This window comes from Schistocerca serialis, chromosome 3 (genome assembly GCF_023864345.2).
Source record: "Schistocerca serialis cubense isolate TAMUIC-IGC-003099 chromosome 3, iqSchSeri2.2, whole genome shotgun sequence".
In the NCBI taxonomy this organism is placed as follows: domain Eukaryota; kingdom Metazoa; phylum Arthropoda; class Insecta; order Orthoptera; family Acrididae; genus Schistocerca; species Schistocerca serialis.
The window spans coordinates 891,044,152-891,065,657 of NC_064640.1; the positions used below are offsets into that span (position 1 = coordinate 891,044,152).

The 21,506-nt window shown below is 39.2% G+C and overlaps 2 protein-coding genes across 5 annotated transcripts in view; one reads left to right on the forward strand and one right to left on the reverse strand.

Moving 5' to 3' along the window:
- Window positions 1-21,506, reverse strand: part of LOC126471131 (uncharacterized) — a 184,984-nt gene that overhangs the window by 125,444 nt on the left and 38,034 nt on the right. The window lies entirely within an intron of this gene.
- The window catches only part of LOC126471132 (uncharacterized), a 143,807-nt gene continuing 126,272 nt past the window's right edge, over window positions 3,972-21,506 (forward strand). For 3 of the 4 annotated variants that reach the window (XM_050099223.1, XM_050099219.1, XM_050099222.1), the window contains exons 1-2: window positions 3,972-4,196; window positions 9,560-9,692. In XM_050099223.1, coding sequence (XP_049955180.1) covers window positions 9,560-9,692 — 133 coding nt within the window. In that variant the 5' untranslated portion in view covers window positions 3,972-4,196. Of the gene's footprint in view, window positions 4,211-9,559; window positions 9,693-21,506 lie in introns of all 4 variants that reach the window. The other variant, XM_050099220.1, reaches the window with a different exon arrangement.

The following is a 21,506-nucleotide window of genomic DNA, read 5'->3' on the forward strand; positions in this document are numbered from 1 at the left end:
AATCTTAGAATAATATAAGAAGTGACTGCCAACAATATTCTCTTAAATTTTCTGTTTTACTGATTCATATTGTCGAATTAGTTCCAATTAATAACAATGACATGATAGGAAACTGTCCCATGCCGAAATATTTAGACAAACATAAGGGTTTGAAAACTTGTATAAACTAGTGGAAATTAATCAGACTTTCATGTATAAATTTTATCTGCATATGAACATAGCACCAATATGTCTACACTGACTGACAGTTTACTGAAGCACACTTGCAAATTTGTCTAGTACTTCGTCTCATATACATATGGCCATAAGATCCAGAAATTTGAAGCATAACTTGAAGCATGTCATCTCTTTTATGTATGGATTACTTCAAAGTATTTTTCTGTGTGAATGTGCTCTTTTATCAAAAACTATTTTACATTGCCTACAAAAAATATAATTAAAGTGTATGAACTGTAAATTCATATCAATGATATTAGAAGAAATCAGCCTATAGCTGAAAGGAATCAGAGGAATTGTATTTTCATATGCTTTAGGAAAATCGAGGAATGAAACTCCTCTCAACAAACTGAACATCCCCACTTTTTTCCCTCAAACTGAGCTGACTTATTTTGTGTGTCTCCATAGTGGATATAGATTTCATTTATAATTAAATATCCTAAATACTGTTATATTCTTGTTGCAATTTATAATTAAAACTTCTCCCTGCAATTATTGGTTGTACACAAATTATGATTTTGTAATATTTGTTTCAGAAAAGCTAGCTGGAACTGCGAGCTCAGCAGATCATGCCAAAGAGACACAATGTGCTGAATGTAATTCCCTTCAGCCATTAATTTCTTTCTGGTATAAGCAAATCATGTCCCTCAGATTATTTGCAGATCATTTAACAGTGACTTGCGATTATTTTGAGCAAGCACAAGTTACCTATGATCTCACCACTGTCTCTGAACTGTGAATCTGTCGATCTAGCTTCTGTCAGATACAGGCTCCACAAAAGTGTGAAGCCACTGATACGAGTAAATACCAATTTGACTTTTACTAATTTCACTATGTTATACAAATACCAGAGACTAAAAAAAACGCGTCAAATTATCTCTACAATTCATGAGTTTATAATGCTGTGCCGATGTTTTTCAAGAGATAAAGGGCCTCACATAAATATGAAATTTACAATTAGACATTTGTCGTACACACTTAGGAAAGGAACTGGTCCTCCTTTCACATACTTCTCTTTACATCTACAGGAACAACAATACTGCACCATAGATATTACTGAAAGTAAACCTTGCAGAAGCGTATATAAAACAAGGCGAATACGTATAATATTTAAGTTTCGCTATAACCAGAAACTTTAGACAACCAGTGTCGTCCCAAAACCACATGACTAGCCCAGTCTGATGTAGAGAACATGCGCAGTAGCACGGCATCCTTCAAGAAGGTGACTGTTTAGGAGGCTGTGGCAGAGGACTATGCTCACTCCATAGATACACATACTCTATATATTATCTTGCAGACAGTATGTCCACAGTCTAACATAAGTCACAACACTCCATCTCGTCTTTCGTTACCTGCAGTGATAGCAGCGCCCCAAGCAGCCAGCAAGTGATGCTTCTGAATACAGTATCAGATGAGTGCCAATCCTAATGTTTGTATTGACTTGTAACATAGTTTTTACAAAAGACTGTTTATATAGTGCCACAGAAATCAACAATAACTAAAAAATTGCGCCAGATTTGTCTTTATTTAGTTTCCTAAGGACCCTAGGAGATATGAAACGGTCAATTACAGAACAGGTTATTTAAGATACTTGTGTAACATACAGACATTTACTGAATAACGTCGTTTTCCTTTAATAAAAAAAATTGCTAGTAGACACGAGAAGACCTGACCTTTTTCAGAAAGGCATCATACATCTATCCAACAAAGCAGAGTTTTGCTCACTACACTTTCAGCCACATCAGTGAATGTGTAACATGGAATATAATACCTACACTATTCAATGAATCGAATAAGCCACCACAGCTGTAGCTTAAGGGAAAACCACACAGAAATGATAATAAATCCTCAAAAGCATAAAGCTGTTACTCAACACAGGGGAAACAAATTCCACAGTTGTTGCTAAATCTAGATTTTCTGAAACAAATATTACAAAATCATAATTCGGCAAGAATCATTAACACATTCGCTTTTCAAGCAAAAGTAATTACATTTGCAAAAATTTTCATGTATTAGAAAGTCGAGTGAAGTGTAAGAAAGGGCGAATCATTGGACTCGGTGAAAAAATTTTAACTGTCAAGAAAAGTGGCTATGATAAGAAGGACACACAACAACACAAATACATGCTTCTCTTGCTTTCGACGGAATAAGCTACAAATATGGACAAATTCGAAAGTATTTCTTCATTAGTGAGTTATAGCTTATGAAATTGAATCAGTGGTATTTGGCTGTTTTTGATATATTTCATAATTCAAGCCTCTCAGTAACTTAAAAACGCTTGAAACGCACAAATATTACAACTCTTCCGTTAATTGAGTAGAAAGTAGTTAAAAACAAACGTTATCCTCACGACTCTGTGACTGTCTGTTTCAGCACTGCTTGGAGCGCTAGTATCGTTCCAGCTGTCCTAGATCTTGGAGATATCAAACAGTAACAGGTTTCGCTCTAGAGAGTGTCGTGACTGTATTTATTAGACTTTGGTATGTCCAGAGTCTAACATAACACTCGCGACACTCACTGCTGTAAAAATTGTTACTGTTTGACTGCTGGAGCGAAACTAGGGCTCCAAACAGCGAGAAAGGGGAACGTCAGACGCATTGTAAACATGATGTTTGTTTTGTATCCCTTTCCTACGTGATTTACGGAATATTTGAATTATTTTATTGTCTGCCAGAGTTTGTGAAATATCAGACGACATAGATGTTTCTAAAAATGATTCTAAAATAAGCACAAGTTGGGATAAGAAATCATGAATCCAGTGGCAAGCTTCAACACATTCATGGAGAAACACTTTTGACGTTGGATAATGAAAGCTGAAATACAATAAATTTAGAGCAAACAGCTTATCTTCGTCTTTCCATCTTGCAGCACGTTTTTCCTTCAGTGGCATCCTAATCTGGCTTAACAACAAGTCAAAGGCATCTGTTTTTAAATATCGGGATCCTATAGTCTTCAAAATTTGTTTATCCTTCACTTGATACTTCTGATACAGTTTCTGTTGCTGTCTGTACTTAAAATGATGGGCACTTTCCTTGTCATGTAATAGTTTTGCACGAAGACTAGCGATCTGCACATCCTGACACTTCACGTGCTTTTGCGAGACAAAAATATCTGCACTTAATCTAACTACTTCATCGTCAAAGCAGATCTTTGTTGACGATTCAGATGAATCTGGCACTGACATATGGAGAGGTTAAATGGCTGCTTCTGCACCATAGGACTATTTTACAGCTTTAGATGAATAGTCGAACCTTTGTGGAAGTATCCTCCTTGTCATCAGTTGATGTGGCTTATTTGGGATGTCAAACAGTGGGGGTTCCGCATTCCACACCAGTTAATCATTGACTGCATTCATGAACAGGATTTATTCGAAGTGTAGCGAAAAAAACTTAGCATTATATGAAAAGGTAAATAGGGTCTTTTTTCTTAAGATCTTCTCGTCTGCTATTCACTAGCCATTTTCTGCTCCTAAAACTAAACATTAATCATTAACACACACGTAGTTTGCAAGCGAATCCTGACGATATAGTTTAGAAACATGGTGGTATTTACCTCTCAGGGTCCTTAGAAAACCCACAAAAAGACAGATGAGGTACCTCCTTATTTTTATTACTGAAGTTTATAGCGCCGCAGACGCTCCCGATTGCAAAAGGAAACCTAAATAAAAACCTACTATTCACTTTCACGGTCGTGCCGAACTCAACAGATTTACTTACTGGCCACTTGGCGCGCTGCTGGCGCAGTAGGCAACGGAACTGATGCGAAGTGTCGCACCTGTTGTTCTGTATTAAAGATTTACTATGGTTACATCTCTGGTTTGTTATTGTATTGATTCGCAGCCGACAGACGTTCTGGCTGTGTATTGATCTGTGTGTACAAACATTGTTTTGTCCCCTGACAAGCAGTCGGTGTATTTACTGGTGGTACTGGTAGATTGTGTGTACCTGCGTTGTTTTCCGTGATCGTTTTGTGTTATCACGGTAAAGTTGTCGATGTAATTTTTATGTTTTAATTCCTTTTGTTCATTTAAGATTGTGTTCGGGTATTTGCGCATATGAATGTAAATTTATATTTTTTCCAGAAAATTTAGATGTTCCTTTGATATCTATGTTGAAGCTCCTCCCCGGTTTGGTATATGGAGAACTTTTCACAGTCGTTACAATTGACTTTATATATACCGGCGTATGTTAGGACTGGTGGTTTTGTTTTTCTATATCGGATTTTGTGTTTTGATGTTGTGTGCGGTGCAAAACACAAACTGTACAGTGGTTTTCTTAAATATAGTGTTCAGCTTGTCAGGCATGACTTCTGTATATGTTTGTGGTTTGTAGGTGAACTTTTGCTTGTTGTTTGTTTTTATTGCCAGTTTTATGTCATCATGTATTATGTTGTGTGCTGGCTTTGTGTATTTTTCATATAGGTGGTCGATTATAGTGGGGTTAAAGTTTGCTTGTGTATCCTATGTATTTGAGAGTTGCTAGTTCTTTTTTTATTGCGAAATTTTATAATGGAAACTTTGTTAATCTGTTCATGATGGTGTGGAATTATGCATTTTTGTGTATTCTGGGAAGGCAAGAGTGTGAATCTATGATATTGTCTGTTGTAGTGCGTTTCCTATAAATTACGAAAACATAATCGTTGTGTAGGCCTGTATTTTATATTAAGTCTAGGAATTTAATTGCTTTGTTATTTTCTAGTTGTAGGGTGAATTTCATGTTTGTGTGCAGATTTTTAGTATACCATGGATGTGTTCTATGTCTGTGTAGCAGTGTATCATCTACATAACAAAATGATTTTCTTAATAACCATGTTTTTGGGGCTGAATAATTTTTGTCCAGAGGTATTGAGTAAAGTGTTGGCGAAGTTACCTGCAGTACTACGCCCCACTGCGACTCCATCTTTCTGATTGTATAATTTGTTGTTAAATTCTAAATAGTTCTGGTTGAGTACCAGTTTTAGTAGTTCTGTTATTTCTTTATTCCTGAGATTGGCAATTTTCAATATTGTAGTAGGTTGTTTTCTATGATATCAATCGCTTCATTTATTGGTATGTTGATATATTCATACTTACATACATATATACATATCCAGCAATCACAGGGCCCGCAGACCACATGCTGCTTCCACAAACTGCCTGCATTCTTTTCTGTTTTGTGCACAGTTCCTCCGGGTGTCTTCAGCACTGCCAGGTCACCCATCCAGCATTTCCTTGGTCTTCCTGTGGGGCATCTGGTGTTTGGTTTTCACTCAGATGCTTTCTTTACCTTTCTTTCTTCTGCCATCTGGGATACAAGCCAGCCCACTGTATTCTTTTGCTCTTCTGCTTCTGTAATATTGTTGGTTGTGGCATTGAATGGTAGACTTCCTCATTCATGCTCCTTCTCCATTTCCCTTTATGTACAATTGGTCCCCATATTTTCCTCATTGCTCTTCTTTCAAATATTAATAGTTTTTCCTTTTTGCATGTTGTCATGTTCCAGGTTTCTGAACCGTACATGCCTGCAGGGCCTATTGCTGTGTTATAGATTCTCATCTTAGTATTCGCTGGTACTGAATTTGAGTTGAGTGTCTCCCTGAATGGTTACATGTGTTTCATTCCAACAGCTGTTCTCTCCTTGATATCCATTTCTATACTTTTTTTGCTGATAAACTAAGATTTCGTGTATTTGAACTGGTAAACTCCCTTGAACCTTCTTTCTAATTGCATTAGCTCCATTTTGTCTTGATCCACCTTTAGCCCAATATTCTGTGCACTATTGTCACTTTTCGGTACATTTATTACAATTCATGGATTGACTCACTTAGCAGTACTATATTATCTGCATATTGGAGGCAATTGAAGTTACCACCCATTTGTACTCTAGCCTGTTCTTGTTGCCTACAATTCCCTTATTACTTTTTTTAAGATGACATTGAACAGAACATATGAGAGAACCCTTGTCTGATACCTTTCTCTATCTTGAACCTTTCTGACATGACTCTTAGAAACACAGTGCTGCCCTTGATCCAACCATACAAGATTGCACAGTTCTCAGTAGTTTCTCAGGGATTCTGTAATCATGCAGTAGGCCTACATTGTTAGGCTATTCCTATAGATACTATTGTACACACGGTGAAAATCGACGAATAGGCTATGGATATATTTATCATTTTCTCAAGTGTTTTTCAGACAGTTGTCTTAGGGTGGAAATGTGATATATTATTGACTGTTTTGGTTTAATGCCAGATTGGTATTTCTGTATGTTGTTCTTTATGAATGGTTGTAATTTTCCAAAGTTAATGACAGACACTACCTCGTAGGTTACATTAAGCATACTGACATCTCTATAGTTTCCACAGTCCATTTTCTTTCCCCTCATGTATAATAGGCATAGGGCCTATTATGACCAAATTCCATTCTTCTGGCAGTGTCTCATTCTTTCATTTCAACTGGACCAATTGATATATTTCTAAGTTCAAGCTCTGACCTCCCACTTTGATTAATTCTCCAATTATCTGCCCCCACCCATGAAGCCGTGTTTTTTCTGACTGTTTTGATTGTGGTCTTCACACCTTCAGTCACTTCCCACTCTTCTTCACCTTTCCTTTCTTCTGTGGTGTCTGGAGGTAGCATCTCATCTGGGTCTGGACAATTCAAGAGTTCTGAGAAGTATTAGTGCCATCTGTCTACAATTCTTTCCTTGTCATTTATCAAGTTGCTGTTCTTATCTCTAATTGGACAGGTTGGACTCTGAAGTCCATGTTTGTGATTTTTTTATGTGTTGGAAAAATTGTCTTGAATTATTTTGTGGCTTTCTGCCACAACTTGTGCTAATATACTGCTTAGCTGTATTCTCATCTCTGTTCTCAGGATTCACTTTGTCTGCTATCTGGCATCATGAAAATGTTTCCTTTTCTGCTGATTCTCCCTGTCAGCACTCCCACATCTTCCTTCTGACAAGTCTCATAGAACCATCCTCTCCTCTTCATTCTCATCTTTCTTCCCAAAGTATTCTCCACTACTTTTAGTACTCTGGCCCTTTATTTCTTCCACTTTTCCTGTACATTCTCTCTTGCTTCTAGATTTTCTAGGGCCTCAAAATGGCATTTGATTTATATGGCATATTGAGCTTTAATTGTACTTTCTCACAGTTTCCCAACATTCAGAGCAGGTTCTATTGTCCCTTTCTTCTTCATCCTATACATACAGATGTACATCAGTTTAAGTCTACATGCATCAAGGAAAAGGCCTGATGCACAGTCGGCCTCTCTATATGACCTGATGATGAATCTGTGACAGCAGCTTTGGTCCATCAAGGTGTAATGTATCTGATTGGCCTTTGTCTCTTGCATGGTAAATACTTAGGTTATGCAAATATTTTATTCTTTGGACTCCTGTTATAATTTTATATAGACAAGAGCCTTTGTCAATGGGCAAATACAGTTGTGGATTTATTCTGACGTATGATGAGTGTAATCTGGCTGCTATCTTAAGAGCCATGGCATGTGATGTTTCTTGTTTTTATATAAATTTTATATATGACAAGAGTCACTTGGCTTCAGTTAATCTAATTTACCACCATTTGATGTAACAAGGCCCACTTCTTCTGAAGAAGATATTTTTATAAATTTCGAAGCCTAGGTCAAGGGCTAAATAAACCTTTGGTTAGAAACTGGTTGGCTGATTGTTTTCAATGTCTTCAAATTTATACAGTTGCTGAATTGCAGCCATGTTTAAGATTTTACTCTCAGGTTCTTTGAGACAGCTAAGTTAATCATCCACCGACCATTCTTGTCATGCAGTCTGCGCCTTTCTATAGTTCTTTTCGTGCTTTTGTGTTAAAATCTCCCAGATTATTTTGGTATTTCTAATCTGTGTGTTCTCAGTTATGTTTTCCAGTTGGTTGTCGAACTCTTCCTCATCTGTTTTATCTTCTGTCAGGGTTTGAACAAAGATAAGTGTGATACTGACACTTGGTTTCCAAATACTGTATAGGATATTCTTTTGGTAACAGCTTTAAATTATTGAACCAAATTTCCTACTTTGTCATTAATCACAAAACCAGTGCCGAATTTATGTTTATCTACACAGTCTCCATTAAATAGTACATAGGCAGCTGACTCTAGGTGGATTGTTGTTATGTAGGTGCATAGCACATAAGGATACAAATTCACTGTTTATGGGTATTTTTATATCTTTGGTATTGTTGGAATTTTTTATTGTATATATATTTTTGGTAAGTGTAGTATTTATTTAACATATTGTTCAATTTTCTGATGACAAGGTATGTTGGACTATCTACACAATTGACTATAGGACATAGAAATTTGAGGTTTTTGGATCTTAGGTGGGGGGGGGGGGGGGTGTTCTTGGGTTCATGGAGATGTATTTCTTTTTCTTAAAATCGGTGTGGATTGTGTTCCGGGTCTTTATTACATTTTTCGTTTTTGGCAGTATGTTTGTTAGTTGAGTTTTTGTTTATTTATGTGATATTGTCAGATGCAAAAAATTCTGTATTTTATTTATGTAATCATTATGTTTCATTATGACAAGGCTGTTCGCCTTATCTACTTTAATTTCTGTTGCTTGATATGTGATTAATAAAACTCCATCAACTTATTAACATATAATAAATTTTGGCAGCACCAGCCATAAAAATGTGCTAGGTTATAAGTACATCCAAACTGTAATGTAAAAATTGTAACACAATGTATACCTAATGAAAACATACAAAAGCTATGCACCAACAACTTATATGTTTTGCAGATACCTTGAAAATGCCCATAGTAATAAGAACAGCTGAATAAAATACTATCACAGCAGTGTTAGTGGTTAAAAGTCTTTGCAACATTGCTGCAGACCCATGAGAAATAAAAATATTGGTACTTGAGAAAAATAATAGTAGTAAGATGGACTTTCCACCATATCTCCAGAGTTGTCATTGACTGTCCACTCTGTATCTCTCAGTATGAGAGAAAACTAGAAGAAGGGATGAACTACTGGCATTACGTTCTGCCGCCTTTGTATTAAATAAATAACATTTTAATTATTAAATAATTTAGGCCACATGCCCTTGATTTTCACTTTATTTATTTATTTATTTTTTGTAAATGAAACCACTCAGATTAGAAAGGTATTGTAATCATTACATGTGTGATGTGAAATGAATCTTAGCACATAATGTCTACCCTCAATTTGACCTACCTACGTGAAATTCTCAGCTGCAGAATACTTTGTTCTAATTTTTTGCAACTATTTGGTGCTGAACTATAGCATTTTGATTTATTGGATGTTTTCACAAGAGAACTTGAATGTGTGTTTCTTCATAGCTAATAAAATATTTTTCACACACTTTTATTCTAGATGCCGAAAGTAAAGGAGAGAAAGTTATGTAATAAACAGGATACACCGCTGTTGACAACAGACAAAACGAAACATGGAAAAAAGGAAATGGAAAGGCAAATTGAAAATAAAAAAAATAAATTACATTCACTTGGTAAGTAAAATCCATATTCTTCTCACAAGCGGCTGTATTGAGACTAATGAAAGTGGATATTAACTGTATTAGCTGTACAACGAAAAGGGAAATTGTATTCATACTGCTTATTTCAACTAGTGCTGAAGTACATTGTCCAATCACATTAATGTGCCTGAATAACCAGTTTTTGCAGCACGGATGTGCAATAAGAGTCGATGAGGTTCTGGAAAGTACCTACATGGATATGGAGTGAGATGACTCCAGTGCCTTAGCCAGCTGTACTAGATTTCTTTGTTGAGGATCTGTGGCATGAACAGCCCGATCGAGATGGTCCCACAGAATTCTTAATTGGGTTTAAATCCTGGGAGTTTGATGGCAGGGGAGTAAGTGAAATTAATCCTTGCTCTCTTTGAACCATGCACGTCCACTGGCAGCTGTGTGACACACTGTATTCACATGCTGGTAGATGCCCTGGTGCCAAGGAGAAAACAAACTGCATGTTGGGATGGACATGGTCTCCAAGGATAGATGTATACTTTTGTTAATGCAATGGGCCTTCCAGGATGGCAGAGATCACCCAGGGAATGCTGTAAAAACATTCCCCACACCATGATGCTACCCCTTGTATCCTCCGACGATTGTTTGAGGACCGTAAACACCAACAGCCATAGTGTGAAATGGAGCACAAAATGTGATTAATCTGAAAAGGCCACCTGTACCCATCCAGAGGACGTACAGTAGCGATATTGGCATCTAGATTTGAGCCTCTGTAGTGAATGAGCAGCATTCAGTGTGTGTGCATGAATCAGGCTCCTATTGCAGAGATCCACACACCGCATGAATGGACATTGAGGAGAGGCTGTTGGTAGTCATGTGGTTCATCTGGGGGGGGTGTCAGTTGCATGTCTACACCTGTACACATCTCTGCAGCAGTCATTCACCCATGTTATCTGTGGTCCATGGTGCACCACAGTTGTCTCAGCACCAGTTTTCAATTTTGGATATGCCAGTTTGTAATGCAAGGTATACTTTAACTGCAGTGGTACATGAACAGTTCACAAACTTAACCATTTTGGAAATGCTTCCAGCCTTGGTCCAAAAGCCAGTGTTCATGCTCTTTTGGATGTCAGATAATGTGCTCTGTTTCTGCATTATGACAACGACTGCACTGTTTTCCGTGTCCCCCAGACACACTTTGTGTGGCCTCAACTGCTAGTGCTACCACCTGCTGTCAGTGAGTGGTTATTGCTTGTTGCCATCAAACATTGGTCGTGGTTACATTAATGTGACTGGACCATGTATGATATTATGTAAATGGCACATAGATTATATACATTAATGTCTTTCACATTCAGTCAGGAACACACAAACTGTAGGTCTCTCTGAGTGAGCTGCCACTCCTTCCTAACCTATACCTCTAACAGTTCCAAAGCTATAATTAATGTTTTTAACATTTTCACTCTTATTGACACTACTGTCTGTCTGTTATTTTTGTTACTGTGTCATTCTTTTAATATGTATTGCCATAGTTAAGCTGCTACAGATAGATTTTTGTTTTGTTTTCTTCATTATTATATTGCATACAAGGTGAATTCATTGCATACAAGGTGAATTCGTTTCATTTCTTCATTTCATTGTCTTAACACATGTAGGCGTACTGAATTGTGATTACAAAATTTTGATGAAAGAATTGACAAAAACAGAAAGTCTGTTTATTTGAAAATAACTTATAGAAAAAAAAAACTTTTATCCAAGAACACAATGAGACTAAAAGTAGTAGTATGGAAAGGCAAATAGAAAGATAGTAGAAGAACCCTTCATGAACTGAACCATATGTTCCCCTACTTTGAAAAGTTGGTGCTGGACATGGAATCTTACACTGACGTCATGATTCTTAACCTTTCTTAATATATGGCTAAAACAGTACAAGCACCCATTGCAGGCTGCCTCTCTAATGACTTCCAGGAGAAACAAAAAGTTTGAGTTTCAATATTTCTTATAATTATTGTCCGAACTTATAAATTTCGAATGCTGACATAAGATACCCATTAAGAGGGATAATATTGCATTAAAATTTTAACACTACAAGGCAAGTATTGAAGTTATAAACGGTGTATATTGTCTTGAGGCAATGTAACAGCACGCAAATTACTGAGATTACATTCGTCCAGTATTTGTGAATGAGAGCACTTAGCCAGTTCACATCCAACAAACTTTACACCAGAAACTTTTTCTCACTGTCATTCCCCACCCATCCACACGCAGAGAAAAGGATGAAAGGAGAAACAAGTGTATCACTTAAATTTTCACAGTTTATGCAGTAAAACGTCTGTGTCAGAAGCGACATTTTAATTTTTCTTTAGTATGGAGTATTTGCAACACTTTTTACAGACAGTATATCCACTTGTACCACTGAACGTATCGGCATATGGCATCTCAAACATTGACATGCATGAAAAACTATATTTTCTTAAAATGGAGTACAAACTGCCCAGACAATATTCACACAGTTTTGATTTTAACTTTTTTTTATTAGTCTTTGGATAAATAATATGAAACTAACAACCACACAGGATTAGCCGAGCGGCCTAAGGCACTGCAGTCATGGACTGTGTGGCTGGTCCCGGCGGAGGTTCGAGTCCTCCCTCGGGCATGGGTATGTGTGTTTGTCCTTAGGATAATTTAGGATAAGCTTAGGGACTGATGACCATAGCAGTTAAGTCCCATAAGATTTCACACTCATTTGACCATTCTTTGAAACAACTAATAAAATTACCACAGTTAGGATTTTGTATCTTCATCAATAAAGCTTTTACATGATTGACGTCAAATATTTAACACATCAACTCATTTGTAAAGTAATTGTACATTTGAAGCTGTTTTACACGTGGAGTTTGATTCTTTATAGAGTGGTATATTGCTAAACAACTCTGCATTTCTATTACCATAACATTTCAAGAATTAAATCTTGACTTGTTTTACAGTCAGTTCAAATATACAAAGCAATAAATGCTTATAGTAATATTAAGCTTGACTTCACAGATTGTAGGGGTTTTAATGCTATGTAGTGTCTTCATGTTACCTTCTTTGTGTGCCTATTTGACATAGCAGTGGTGTCAGTGTCATTGCATGGCGCCACTCACCTGCTTTGATGTCCATGGTGATCAGTGAATGTGACAATGCGATTTTTGCTGTCCTGTTACTAGGACTTTCCATATACTCTCTTTTAGACCTTCCTCATGACATGAATGCATGGGGAGAATAGCCCATTTTACCTTTTAGGGATACATTCTGCATGTTGCCAGTCCAGTATTTTCCACATAAAACTGTCTAATACACTTAAAAATAAAGGGTCATGAAGTTTTTTGTATGTTTTTATGCTGATTAGTGCATGGAACAATAAATTAGACACCTTTTGATTGTGAGATACCATTAAATGATGCATTCAATATAGCTATTTTTACCGTTATTACAATTGAATATTTATAAGCAGTTATACATTGGATAAGCGTTACTTGAAACTAAACTAAACACTGAATAAGACTGCTGAGCATACATCATTATTATTGCAGTTGGTATAGTGTGAAATGTATTGTCATTCTGAATTAATGTAAATGTTGTGGAATAGATAAATAATTATAGTGTTACATACATAAATTTTGACACTCCCAGGCAAGAAGTTCTAAAACATCAAGCGCTCCACTTCAGACTGAAAGATTCATTCATGCTGGCCAGTACATAGTAATTGGCAAGATGAAGTTGTGACCTGGCCATAGCAGGAATGAAATTGTTCGTGTGATGAAATACATTCACAATCCAATTGAAAGTATCATGTGTTGTTACCTATCATATAATCCATTGTGCTAGATCAAATTTTGAAGCCTGCGTCATTGAATTTGTGAATGTCGCTTATATTTTGGAGAGAAGACTGATTGGACCAGTTTCTTATATCGTGCCTGTCTCCATTCTTGGGAAGTATAGTAGATTCTTCAAGTATATGTGTGTGTGTGCGTGGGGGGGGGGGAGTCCTTTGTCTTGATGTACAGGCATTCTGTAAATAACTTTGTAGGTCCATAATGTAGTATTTTTCCTCTAGCTTCAATCACCTCTATTGAAACACCATCTCCTGGTGGCTTCCTCAAATGGCTTTATACAACTCATATGGTATAACATCCAGGAAATCTTTATTTTCATTATTATCTACCCGAATTTGATTTCACTGAATATAATCTTCTGTCTCATTTTCTTTATTATTAACAATATCAGGAAAAGGATATATTGCCACTCAAAGTAAAGATGACATCATGAGTTGCAGACAAGCATAACAAAAAGACGCATTATAGTTTAGTTCTTGGCCAAAGCCAAAGCCAAAGCCTTCTTCAGCAGAGGACACACACACACACACACACACACACACACACACACACACACACACACACACAAAAGCAAGCAAGCACAATTCGTGCAAACGTGACCACTACTACCACCAGCTCCAACCATAATGGGACTGTCATGTGAAGAGCAATCTGGAGTCAGTGGGATACCAGGGTATTGGGGGGGGGGGGGGGGGGGAGGAGTGCTGTCTGGTGGGGCATGCAGAGCAGTGAAGGGGAAAGGACAGGAAAGTACATTCACAGAGGGTGGCAAACAAAGAGGATGAGGTAATGTGAAAAAGAAGGAGGTGATAGGATGAGGGGGTGGAAACTGTTGGGTGGGGCATGTGGGACAGTAAGTTACTGTAGGCTGAGGCCTGGTTTGCTATCGTATTGTTTGACCTTAACAATCATGTAGAACCACTTGTTAGCTTTAGTTTTCCCATTCTTGTCTTCCCAAAAATTGTTAACCCAGTCTATCATTCAATGCACTTTTAGTTTGACTTCCTTCTATTAGTTCGATGGATGTAAACTTCTGAGAATTAGTCTTCTGTCTGTATGCCATTTTTGTAGTTGCCAATGGTCAACAGCAACTTCTATGTCCTTTTGGGTGTCAACTAGCCATCATAGTTTGTTTTTTTGCATCCCATTTTCTTTGTACTGCTGTTGCTTCCAGTTGTTTGTTACCAAATTCTTTAGTAAAAGATTTTCCACGTCGTTTTTTTTCAGTATTTTTTCTATTTTAAATTAGTCTTTCCCTCACTGTGATAGCTGCCTGATTCCATTATTTTTCTTTCTTTCATTGTACTTGCATCATGTTTTGCTGTTTACATTAGCAGGAATCTTAGGTAAATAAGTTGGTGAAGGAGGAAGCAACTTTCTGAAACTTCATACATTCTAACAATTTTATTTAATTATTAGATGTTGTTGAAAGTACAGTTGAAGAACTGGATGCCTTTTCCTCCATTTGAGCTATCTTTATTTTCATACTGCAGCTATTCTGTCCATCCAGTAGGCTGTAAGGTATCTGATCATTCTTCCATTTCATAGTAAACTTACACAGACTGCTCTATCTGCTTTCTGTTGTCCTGGTGGTCTTATCTCCATCTCTATTTCTTTCTCTGCACCTATTTCCAAGCTTCATTGCCGTCATTTGACCCTGTGATATGATAATCAGGAATCAAAACATTCATATTAAATGTATTCTGTGCCATCTCTATGATTTTTTAGGCTCATTGTTGTAAATTATCAATGTTACAGATGATGACAGTAACCATTTGTTTAGTTGTTATTTAAGTCCTATCATGAAGCAGTGTCTTCGGGGTCTGAAAAGAGTCGTGTTATTTATTAACAAGTAGAAGAATCCACTGTGGGCTACTTCTGTAAAGTGTACAACAACAGATTGTGACTAGTGTTAGTGTACTCACATTAGTGTCCTCTACATTTCATGTAGAGGCCTATGCAAACCTCTTATCTGTAACCACATCTGTAACTCTTTGATGGACATTAGTGAATATTAATGTTTCATGTAGCACTTCAGTGCATTCAGAACAATTTTCATATACTGAAGTCCGAATTGGCAGCTATGAAGCTTCATTGCGAATTTATGGGTGGATGTGCTTCAGTTTCAGCATAATCAAATATAAATTGATTAATTTCTGCATGAAAGAGTGGCATAAAACATTTTTGTTCCTTGTTGATGTTAAACGACTGTTGCTGAGAAAAAATTTCATACACAGTTTTTGTAACATTTTACATATGTATGCCATAATTTAAGGCTATCCGCAGATGGGCTCATCAGTATCCATCCACACAAGCTTTTATATGCAACATCATTGGTCCCATAATCCAAGATGGCAGAGACTAAGGGAGCAACAACACTGCCAGCACAATCCAGTCAATGGGAAAGTAAAACAAGCAAACACAGAAGCAGAAGGAACATCAGTGTGGCAGGAAGAGTATGGAACAGGAAGGCAGAGGGGCGAGAACAGGGGGCACCCCAGAGGCGTGAGGCGGCTCCAGCTCCACCGTTGACCCATCCTTATCCCCACACCATACAATGGTCATGACACAAGGTGGACACCACCAGGGAAAGGAGGCACAAGAAAAAAGGAAACAAAATGGGACAAAAGACCAGACCAAACATAGGGAAAAAGGAAAGGGGAAAGCTGGCCAGCATGGAGGAATGGCTGAAGGCCACCCAAGTCAATGTCGATGCCATCCAAGGAACTTCAATTCTGGAAGGAAATTCAGGTACGTAAATATGGGAAGACAAATTCATGGATCAACCTGGTATGGCCAATACGAAAATAAGAAAGGATGGAAGATCACTGCGGGCAGGAGTACCCTTAGTCACACAAAATTTATTAGATGGCGTGGGCCCCGCTCAAGAGTTTGCCCATGACAGAATGAAAAGGAATTTGATGTAAAGCCAGAAATCTGCCTCCGAGGATACCCACATAGCTAGGAATCCAAAGAAGATCAACTGAGCAAGCAGCATGGTCAAGATTGACTAGAAGGTCGTAAATGGCACAGACCAAAGGGGTGACAGGGTAAACAATGGCCCATAGCCTGATGGCCATTCACTGAGTCAAACACAACAAAACTCAGCTGAGGGAGGACAGTTTAATAAAGCAGAGGTCCGGGGAACAGCCATCAGTTCCACAGTAAATACCCCACACATGGCAGGCAAGAGACGTTCTGTGCCAAAAGAAGATGTAAAGGTACATCCCACATGACCGGCAGATTTAGAGCCATTGGTGTAAAAGACAACAGCATGCCAAAACTCCCAGAAGAGTGGGCGAAACAAACAACAGAATATCATTTGAGTGATGGAGGAATTCGGACGCCAGAAGAGATCTATCCGAATCTAGTGCCAAGAAACTAACAGAGGGGGGATAGTGTTCCGGAGAGATTGTGAGGATCATGACAAAGGGGGAAGATGGAAATTGCAGCAAAAAGAAGTGAGGCAGAACCCAACCAGTAAAACCACCTGAGAGCAGGCAGTGAGCAGGTCATGTACCAAAGCCACAAAAAGAATTTAATGAGAGAGTTGAGCAGGAAAAGAGTGGATAGTAATGGCACAGGAAACCTGGAGCTGGGACCATCAAACCAAAAGGGGGAGGATCCCAGCATCAACTGGAAGCCTACCGACAGGGCTATTGCAAAAGGCATGGAGGGCCAAACAGATACCACAATGGTGGATCCGTCTAAGAGGAGTACTGTGGAAGGGGCAGCTGAGCTGTGAACTTGACAACCAATGTCCAGATGGGACAGAACTAAGGCCTGATAAAGGCAGAGAAATGTCAAACGATCTGCACCCCAAGAGATGTGGGCCAGGAAGTGAAGGACACAGAGTTTACAGAAACAGCCATTCTTGAAAAGGTGGATATGAGGCAACCAAGTAAGTTGATTGTCAAAAAGAAGACCCAAGGTACAGAAGTGGTGAACCACAGCCAGCTGTCACGTTAGAGCTCCAGATCAGGATTGACGGTAGTACGGCAAGAGAAATGCATCACTTGCAATTTAAGGGGACATAACTGAAATCTTGTGAGAGAGTCCACAGATGGCACACTGGAGCTGTCACTCCACAGCTGAATGGGAACTAGCCTAGATACAAAAATTATCCGCAGACAGAATTCTGACAAACTGAAGTTCACTTACTATGGAATATTTTGGAATGTCTTTCTCCTGGATTAGTGGAGAGCTGATAACAGTGCCAACCCAAACTGGTAACAACTGGTGGGACAGAAACGGCCAAATAAAGATTGGAGTGTAACTAAGATGTGATTGCACCAAGCAATGTCATACGCCTTATGGAGATTGAAGAAAATTGCAACAAGATGGTGGAGCAGAGAAAAAGCTCTGCCGAACTGTGATTTTATGTTGAAGCAGATGATCGATCTGAAACCATCCATCCTGATAGCCATACTGGTCAGGAGACAAACAGTCTTGCTTGCTCTGTTTAATTAAGTAATGGGCACAGTGCAAATACGTTTAAAGGTTGTAAGTCCAGCAGAGGACAGGTGCTACTTCAGGCATTGCATGGCTCAGTGGCAATCATGGATAGTGATGGTTGTGCTCCACCACCGGAATCAGCCAGCAGAAAAAGGGGCCAATCGAAAGGGGGACGGCAATGCCAGTGGTGCAAATACTCATATTGGACGCGTCACTGATGACTTCATCAATACAAATTGACAAAGAGAGGGTAAAAAGACCTGGAGGTATAAAGAGGCCAATCAGCTTGATGGAAAGCCCAGTGGGATAAGCTTGCCATCGGGAGGCGGGAAGGGCATGACAGAATGAATAGGAAGTGGTCACTACCACAGAGGTCATCGTGTGGCAATAAGTGTAGTGAAAGGAGAAGGGGTGGGGAAGTGAGCAAAAGATTAATGGCTGAGAAAGTGCCATAAGCAGCATTAATGATACACAGATTGGGGTCCACAAAAACTGATCTATGAGGAGACCCTGGCTGATGAATAGCCAGACCCCCAGTTATTTGTAATATTTTTAGGTTACTTCATATATTTATTTGAGGAGAAAAATGGGTGCAGTGAAAAATCCACTTTTCCCTAATTTGGATGCCAATTTTCTATTATTTCATATTAGAGATTTATATCACTTTACTGTTATCAGAGACCAGTATACCTGAAAAATTAAAAGCCTGTTTAATATGAACATTAGTGTTCACCAAAATTTATATCCAACAGTCCAGATATTCTTATAAATTGTAGGAGTGGTGACTAATGAAGATTTATTGTACTTTGGAATTCAAAATCATTTTCCTGTTCTGCTGTCAACTGGCAACCTGTTACAGATTCTTGCACCACGTAATAAAACTCCAGTGTAATCTTAAAAAGTGACCACCTTTTCAATATGTTTAAATGAGTTACCACCATTTCCTTTTCAGCCAACCTAAGCAAGACCCACATTATCTAGTTTCACTGTAGTTGTAAAGACCCAGTAGAATGTACAGTGACCTTCAGTAACAAGCAGGCTGTACAGAGAATAGATAGTGCCTTCACTTAGACTGAAAACCTCACATACTTCAGTGTCAAGAGATGCTTTTGCTTTAAGGAGGAGGAGGAGGATATTAGTGTTTAACGTCCCGTCGACAACGAGGTCATTAGAGACGGAGCGCAAGCTCGGGTGAGGGAAGGATGGGGAAGGAAATCGGCCATGCCCTTTCAAAGGAACCATCCCGGCATTTGCCTGAAGCAATTTAGGGAAATCATGGAAAACCTAAATCAGGATGGCCGGAGACGGGATTGAACTGTCGTCCTCCCGAATGCGAGTCCAGTGTGCTAACCACTGCGCCACCTCGCTCGGTTTTGCTTTAAGAATACTTTCTTGTATTAGTTATGAAAGGTCACGAGGGGAGCATATTTTAGCTAATACACACTCTGTTGTGTACGCTGATCAGCCAGAACACTATGACCACTGTTGTTCTATCATATAAACCTATCCAGGCAATAGCAGCATCAGCTTGTGAGGAATGACTGTTAGTCCGGCACACAGTGCATGTAATATCAGTGAGTGTGCTGTCCCTTTGTAGAATGGGGAAGACGTGCAATGTGTCTGGGTTTGACTGAGGAAGGATTGTGATGGCCTGGAAGCTCAGCATGAACATTGTGGAAACTGCATGACTTGTCAGGTGTTTGAGGAGTGCTGTGGTGAGTGTCTTCAATACATGGCGAAACCAAGGTGAAACCACATCCAGACGTCATGGAGTTGGGCAGCCACCCCTCGTTACAGATGTCAGGTACCATTGGTTGGGCAGACTGATAAAACAGGACAGGCAGCAAACTGTGACACAACGGACATCAGACTTGAATGCTGGGCAGAGTAAAAGTGTGTCTGAACATGCACTGCACTGGGCCTCCACAGCCAGTGAGCCATGCATGTGCCAATGTTAACACCACAACATCGGCAACTATGACTGAAAAGGCACACGACTGTTGGCACTGGACATTGGCGCAGTGGAAGAGCATTGCATGGTCTGACGAATCCTGATACCTTCTTCATCATGCTGATGGAAGGGTATGAATCCATTGTCTTCCAGGGGAACAGCTCCTTTGGCACCTGTACTGTGAGACACAGACAAGCTGGTGGCAGCTCAATTATGGTCTGGGGAACATTCACGTGGGCATCCATGGGCCCAGTGAAGCTCATGCAAGGCACCATGACAGCCAAGGAGTATTGTGCACTGGTTATGGACATACACCCCTTCGTAATGATCATGTTTCCCAGAGCAACGGCATTTTTCAACAAGATAATGCGCCATGTCACAAGGCCTAGAGTGTGATGGAGTGGTTCAAGGAACAAGGAACACAGTGGTGAGTTTCAGTTGATGTTCTGCCCCCCCCCCCCCCCCCCCCCCCCGTCCCAACTCGTCAGATCTGAACCCACCAAACACAGCTGGGATTTGATTGAACTTGGCAGCAGTGGTCATCGCTCTCCTCTCAGAAATTTACAGGAATTAGGTGACTTGTTTGTGCAGATGTGGTACCAACTCCCTTTCTTCCATGCCATGACACATCACTGCTGTTATGTGTGCCAAAGGTGGACATACTGGCTATTAGGTAGGTGATCATAATGTTGTGGCTGATCAGTATATCATGCAACTTTTATTTTTTGAGTGAGTCATTACTATTTTCATTACAAACACTGCCCAGAAGTGAGTGATTACAATAATGTGTAGAGTAAGTTGGAAACACGTATCACTACCTCTCAATATGTCCTTTCTTTCACATGCTTCATTTTATAGAATTTACTGTCTGACAACAATTTAAAGGTCTACATGCACAACACCAGACACAAGAACGATATCCACCATGAATTAAAACAAGTGTAATTAAAGCAAATAAGTATTAAGCTGATGCCAAAATTTCCCCCAGGGGGCTCACAAGTTTGTGTGGCACGTGTGGTTCCCCGAGCTATTGCAACCCTATCTTCCTTCCCAGGCTGCATACTCTTCCCCATGCCCCTCTCTCTCTTTCCTCACTTCTTTCCCTCTCTCAGTGTCCTTGCTTACATTGGCACTGCTGCCCCTTGCAGCATTTTTGGTCTTACAGCCCCTTAAAGCATTTTGTCTCCATAGTGAGCCAACTGGGCAAGGATGCCTAATGTAGATGTGTTGATGTGTAGACTTACCACATTATCCGTCTTTGCCTCAACACTGTTGTCCGTTAACACTATGTGGCCAGCATGTTAGCTAGTTTGTGTGGTGACATTGTTATGTATCCTTTTGGTTGAGCCACATGGCGACAGAGAGCTCACATTTCTGATACCTGAACTGTTACCTCCCCGCATATTCTTAGGCGTGGTTGCTTGTCATTTTTGAGCAGGGGAACTCATGGCAGTGTCCACTGTGCGAGACGGCCCTTGCTGTGGCTGGGTGTCACCCATGGGTAGAGCTCCTGATTGGAGTGGGTGGTATAAGGGTGGGCACTTTGTGTAT